This window comes from Oryzias melastigma, unplaced genomic scaffold, assembly GCF_002922805.2.
Source record: "Oryzias melastigma strain HK-1 unplaced genomic scaffold, ASM292280v2 sc00240, whole genome shotgun sequence".
NCBI lineage: Eukaryota > Metazoa > Chordata > Actinopteri > Beloniformes > Adrianichthyidae > Oryzias > Oryzias melastigma.
The window spans coordinates 15,773-22,771 of record NW_023416887.1 but is presented as its reverse complement, the minus strand read 5'-3'; the positions used below and the strand labels follow the sequence as shown (position 1 = coordinate 22,771).

The following is a 6,999-nucleotide window of genomic DNA, read 5'->3' as shown; positions in this document are numbered from 1 at the left end:
GGGTTGGCTTCACGTTCCGCCTGCGAGTGTTGGGGGTTGGGTACACCCTGGACAGGTCGCCAGTCTGTCTCAGGGCCTCAATCACACACATTCACTCTCACATTCACACCTAGGGGAAATTTAGAGTCACCAATGAACCTATGAGGCATGTTTTTGGACGGTGGGAGGAAGCCGGAGTCCCCCGTGAAAACCCACGCATGCTCGGGGAGAACATGCAAACTCCACACAGAAAGGTCCCAAATCCCCCAGCCGGGATTCGAACCGGGGCCTTCTCGCTGTGAGGCAAGAGCGCTAACCACTGCTCCACCGTGCAGCCCATTTATAGAGATCAACAGACAAAAAAAGTGTATTTAGGGTTTGGTTAACCTTTAAGTCTGTCACAGTTCCTGGACTCGAACACTCCTGTTTGTCCATTCTCAGGACAGGAAGTCAGCAACTCCAGAAGATGAGATGAAGACAAATGGATCAATGTGTCTGAGTCTCACATTCTAGTGTCTTCCATCTGTCCAGGTGTTTTTGCATCACATGATAAGATCCTCTCTGCACCGCTGAAACAGCACCAGAACCGTCATGGCAGAAAAAGAGCAGTCGAGCTTGTCCTCCAGCACTCCAACTGCGCACAAGAGTAGGAGAACCGGAGGAGCGGCGTTCACATGCTCTCCAAAAGCTCAACACAACGGCAGCCCTGGCCTGGGGGACTCCAGCAGCAAACCTGAAGCATCCGCCTCCCCCCTCAGAGCTTTTGCAGGGCTCATGTTTCCAGCAGCAACTTCTAGTTCTGAGGGCCGGTCGGGCTCCAGCAGACCCCGGGGTCAGAGCCTTGGATCAGCACCCAACTCACGAAACAAATCCTCCACCTTCAAGAGAAAGGTAAAGATCTATGCACAGATTAACAACACAAGGGAAAAAAGATCATTAAAGTTTAACTCAACATCTATAGCAGGAGGGTCAAACTCAATCGCACAGGGGGCCAAAATCCAAAACACACCATAGCTCATGGGCTGAACAAGATAAACATTTATTAAACTCTAAAACTGCATTTTTAAAATTAAAAACTATAACTTTTTAACATAATTATGAACAAGATATACAGCGTTACCTGTGATGATGCTAGTGTGAATGATGTAAGCTGAATTTGGCCGTTGAAGATGATAGTGCTGATAGCGGAAGATGATAGCTTAAATCCCTGAAGCTTATAGCTGAAGAGGCTGAAATTGATAGCTAAAAACACTGAAGCTGATAGCTGAAAATGCTGAAGTTGATAGCTAAAATTACTGAAGCTGATAGCTAAATTTGATAGCTGAAGTCACTGAAAGTAAATTTGATCTCTGAAGCTAATAGCTGACGACACTGGAGATGATCGCTGAAGATGCTAAAATTGACATCAGAAAACGTTAAAGCTGATAGCTGAAAATGCTGAAATTGATATCTGAAATCATTGAATGTAATAGTTGAAAACACTAAAGCTGATAGCTGAAGAATCTGAAATTGTTGGCTAAAAATGCTAAGGCTGATAGCTTAAAATATTAGCTTAATTTCAAATTAGCATAAAAAAATTAAAACTTATAGTTGCCCAAACAGCAAGCATTTAGCTGAAAAAAAAAGCTAAATTTCAAAATTCCAGATAAAACTGACAAAAGCCTAAATTAGCCAAAACAGCTAGCATGTAAAAATGTTCTAATCTCCAAAATAGCCTAAAAAAATCTTCTTAAATGCCAAAATGGTCCAAAAATCTAACAGAATGCTAATTTTGAAAACTTTAAAACTGTAACTTTTTAACACATTTATGAATAATAGAAAAGGCAAGAATATTATTCCATAATAAATCAACTTAAACCTTAAACAACTTTCGATATTTTACTGTCCATAAAAATATATTTTGTTAAAATTATACAAGTTAGAAATAAGTGCAAGATAACATCGGGCCATTTATAACAATAATAATAATTCATTCATCTTCTTAACCACTTCTTCCCTTTCGGGGTCACGGGGGTGCCGAAGCCTAAGCCGGCTACTGAAGGGCGAAGGTGGGGTTCACCCTGGACTGGTCTCCAGTCTGTCTCAGACTATAATAATAATACATTTCATAATAGTATTAAATAATATAGAATAATATTAAATAATAACCCAATAAAATGATCTGGGGGGCCGGATAGAACTACACAGAGGGCCGGATCCGGCCCCCGGGCCTTGACTTTGACACATGTGATCTATTGAGTCAGGATTCTTTCAAACAGGTACAGACAGCAACATGTTCACATTGGCATTGATCAATGTTGATGGAGAAAAGATTTTTTATCCCTGAAGAAATTAACTAAGAAATCTGCAACAGTTTACCAATCCAGACGGAGTGATGGTCTGTTCAGCTCTGTTGTTCATGTTTCAGGTGTGTGTCTGAATGCAGCATTGGTCATTCTGCCACAGAGCTGAAAAACCATAGCTTGCTCTGTTTCCATCAATCTAAAGTAAAGACTAAGAGACTCAAGCTTTTCGTGTGGCTCCAGTGTCTTCATTTTTCAGGAGACGGGACAGATTTCCGGCTCGCTGTTGGAGTGCCTTTGGGTTCTGCAAAGACAAACAGACAAAACACAGTTGTTCTGCTGCAGAGTTCTGCTTTACAGCCAGTCTGACTCTCTGAAAGAATCTAACTTTCCCTGGAGGGAGATTAATGGATCAATGATCCATTTGTTGTTGCTTTAGCTGAGGAGCAGCCAGCAGGGGGAGACAGAGGCCCTGTTGGACCTGATCCTGGAGTCCCAGTGCCAAAGACTGGACGACCAGAGAGCCAGCCTCAGCCTTCTGCCTGACCAGGATGCAGCCTCGCTGTGTGGGGCCTGCAGCAGCGACCAGGCTCTGGACTTCTACTGCATGCTCATCCACTACCAGGTACCAGCACACACTCACAGCAGCTCTTCACAGATTCACATACAGCTGGACTGATGAAGGTCAACACTCGGGCTTCTCTGAGCTCACAGTTGTTTATTGGAGTTCTGTGCATAACCTGTGTTTCTCATATGAACACCTTTACACCTTTACTTTGATTTTTTTTTCCAGTTTATAAAACAGTTGCAGAGGAAAACTCATGTTCTTTACCTTCCATACTCATTCTATCCTCATACGAATGAAAAACTACCTGCTTCACTTATGCAACAAAAACACACATGAATATCACGGCACGACAAAAAAGAAACATCACAACTGCCAGAAATATATTGAAATAAGTATTTATTTATTTAAAATTGTCAAGCCACACTTAACACTGCGCCAACATTTGGCACCACTCTTCCAGCATGGTAGATCTTTAGAAAGGCATCTCCAGTGTTTAAGGTGTCAAGATTTCTGTTAAGGGTTTAAAAAGAGGAAAATTTAAAAAAATAAAACAAGATTGCCAGTTAAATTTTTCTTTACCAATGAAAACAAAAAAAAGTACGATCAAAATGCAATTAAATGTAAATAAGGCAGTTTTTTTCCTCCTCTTCCTTCCTTTTTTGACCCTAAAGCTGTCCCTTGTTTTGTTACTTTATCATCCCTAAAGTTTAAAAGAAGCAGCGACCACACTGAGCGCCACTCCTCCTCCTTCCCCCTCCACCAACCTTCCACAGGGGCCGCATCAGGCAAGGAGGGGAGCAGTACCAGACGCAATTATTACCTTTTGAGTGGTGTGTCAAACTATAAAAAAAGAGAAAAAAAAAATCATTCCAATTTGGTGCCCCCTCCACCAGATGACACCCTAGGCAGCCGCCAAGCTCGCTTATGCCCAGGGCTTCCGTTCACATTTCTGTGGTCAAATCAGCATCACTGGATTTTTGGTGTGAGTTTCATCCAATACTTACGGTAGCAGGACTGAGAACGCTGGAAAATCTCCACCAGACTCCACGGAGCTTCTTGATGTGATCACGGAAATGTGAACGGAGGCTCATTTGACCGCAGTTGGAAAGGATTGTAAATCAATGAAAGAGCATTTTGATGTTAGCTTTGATTATTTTATCAAGAACTCTGAGAAACCAATGATTGAATGTATTGATCACAGTCAATAAACATTGGAGAATTAGCTAAAAGAGTCTTTGGTGAACTGGAAGGAGAAAGAATCAGGATTTTGGAGGAAGTTCTGTCCATGAAGATCTTCACTTCCTCGTCCAGCTGACATCTGGATCAGAACCATACGGCTGGACATTACCCAGATTGATGGATGTTTTTATGTAGCAGAGGGAAGATTTATGCTAGAGACACAGAGCTATCATGGTCAGAGAGGGGGATCAGGGGTGGAGCTCCAAAAGCCACGCCCCCTCAGAGGAGATTTTTGAAACAGAAGCTTCAGATCAAAGTGAAAAATGTCTTTATAAGACATTTAGGTTGTGGAATATTGGTTAAAAACTTCATTATCATAATTAAAACACTACTTGGAACGCTTTTTTAAATAAAGAAATTGTCATAGGATATTTTAAAAAAATGGTAGTAAACTTAAAATAAACGTAAAGAATTTTTAGAAGACGATGGACATGAAAATGTTTGAGGATCTTGTTGAGTACGAGCTGTTGACCGTTCCCTGTATGTCTGCAGTCTGACAGGATGGAGGATCAGAGGTGCTCCCTTCCAGACCTGGATGAAATGATGGTTCCGGTTCCAGAGGGTCAGGAGGACTTCTTTTGTCTGCTCCAGAGAGTTCAGTCCAAGAGGATAGACGAGCAGAGAGCCTCTATGCTACTAAGACATGCAGAAGACCAGGATGAGGAGTAAGAGGAGAAGGTCCCTCCCTCCACTTAAAACCAGCGTCTTTTCTGCAGATGGGATGTTTGTGAACAGCTTTTAAACTACATTTGACGCAAAGGATACAGAGTGACAGGTCAGAGTCTAACAGAGACTGTATCGTTCAGCACAGCGTGCACCCTAACCCTCATTCACCTTCTTGTTTTTATGATTGTCCTCTTGGATTCTGGACGTTGTCAGTGATCAGTTTATTTTACAGACACAACATGTAGAGCTAACTTTATCATTTAAAAAAAGAAACGACTTCCTACACCCTTGTTTGTGTCGAGAGTGATTCATTCCCTTTACATTTAGTCTGTACATTCAGTTACATCCTGTGAATAGCAGGTGACACTGGTACCGTACTTTGAACAGAAAGAAACCCTTTAGCTTAAACACAAAATCATTAACATACTGTAACTTTTCAACCGTTAACACGATCATTATAGTAGATTGTGAAGGAGAAAAGTGGCGCTAGCGCCAGTTTTCTCCTTCACAATCTACTAAAATGATCGTGTTAACAATTAAAAAATTACAATCCAGTTTCTATCTAACTTAAAGATGTCACCTCGATAGATGAGAACCTTTACTGACCTTTTATTTACATGGACTACACATCGGTTTTTCTGTCTCGTCTGTTAATTTCAAATCAACCTGCCGTAGATGATAAACAAAGCATTGCATGTGTTACAAACGTAGACAACTATCTGAAAATCCATAGCAGGAATCCAGAAACAAATCAAATCTGGATTTGCAAACAGACGTTTTTGCATCCCAACATGGAAAACCCCAAGAGGTTAAGAGAAAACTATGGAGCTATTTTGGGGTCATAAATATTTGAAAACCAAATAAAATAAATGTAGAAAAATATTGGTGTTTGGCCAAAAAAAAAAGAGCAAAATGTCCAAAACTTCTTTCTTTTCTAAACTTAATTATTTTGAGCTTCAAATGTTCAGTTTTGTAGGCCAGTATTTAACTCAATAAGACGGCACTTTGAACGGGCTAGAACAGTCAGACTGTCATAGCACAGACTAAAAAGCCATTTTCTAATCGTAATTATCACAGTTCTCAGAGTCACTGAACACATCTGAACTGAAGTTACCACCCTCATCGATTTTGATTGGTCCTTCATGTTAGCCACGCCCCAACGTGCCACGATGGGGTCAAAAATTTTGAAACTGACATTTTCAGATTCGAAAAAAGAGATGAGACTAGAAAATAAAGGTTTGAAATTGAAAATTTGAGTTTTGAAGCCTAAAAAAAACAAAATTTAAAGCTGAAATTAATTACGTTTATTTTAAAAACATTGCATTTTACATTTTTTTTGGCCAAACACCAACATTTTTTTCAAAAGGTTTTATTTGGGTTTCAAATATTTATGGCAAATCTAAGGCCCAATCCGAATTCTTCCCTTCTCCCCTCCCCTACATTTAGCCTTCCAAACGGAGACTCATGGAAAAAAGGTGTCTCTGAATTCAGACGTCACTTCCGTTCGATGATGTCACCAGTATTCGCCCGTCAGCTGTAGCGCGGAGCTTCCAGTGCTCTAATTTACATTACAACAGCAGTTTTATAACTTTAAAAAGGTCATGGTAGAGCAAAAAGTCATTACTTACATTTAAATGTAGACGTCTGTGCTTCAGAGCGCAAAGAAAAACACAGCGTGACGCAAAACACCTGCACAGGACACCACAACGGACAAACACTTGGAGGGTGAGATCTTGAAAAAAAATTTGGGTCACCACTCTCTCTACAAATGCCCCTTCAAACGGAGGGATAGGGAGAAGGTAAGGATTCAGATTTGGCATTAACACAAAGGTCCAGACTGACGGACAAGTGAAAGTCTTTGTCGTGGACACACTGATGAGTAGCGTTTGTGTTTTTGCATTTCTCTGTGGGAACCTTCATGACATCACACAGCTGGATTAAATCAGAGTGGCCGGAGAAAACATGCAAACTCATGAGAACATGGGATGTGAAAGTTGGATAAATGAGAGATGAGAACATTGAAGAATTCCAGTGATCATGGTTGAGTTTGTTAAAAAAAAAACTGTCAAGATTTTCCTAAAATAATTCAGGTAAGGTCAAAAATTTGAGTCTTGTTATCTTAGCCCTCAATGTAAGCACATCTTTACCCTTCCTCTCTCTTTGGGGTCCAGTTGACTCCAACCACATATTGATATGTGATTTCTTCCATGACAAAGGTGGACGGGATTTTATGTCTGTCATGGACATTAGTGAAACTCAAAAATC

At 40.7% G+C, this 6,999-nt stretch overlaps 1 protein-coding gene across 1 annotated transcript in view; it reads left to right on the top strand.

Annotated features, from left to right (window-relative positions):
* Nucleotides 1–5,024, top strand: part of gpsm1a (G protein signaling modulator 1a) — a 7,232-nt gene extending 2,208 nt beyond the window's left edge. Inside the window, exons 3-5 of the mRNA XM_024264519.1 lie at nt 511–870; nt 2,701–2,886; nt 4,561–5,024. Coding sequence (XP_024120287.1) covers nt 571–870; nt 2,701–2,886; nt 4,561–4,737 — 663 coding nt within the window. The 5' untranslated portion in view covers nt 511–570 and the 3' untranslated portion in view covers nt 4,738–5,024. The remainder of the gene's footprint in view (nt 1–510; nt 871–2,700; nt 2,887–4,560) is intronic.
* The last annotated feature ends 1,975 nt before the right edge of the window (nt 5,025–6,999 follow it).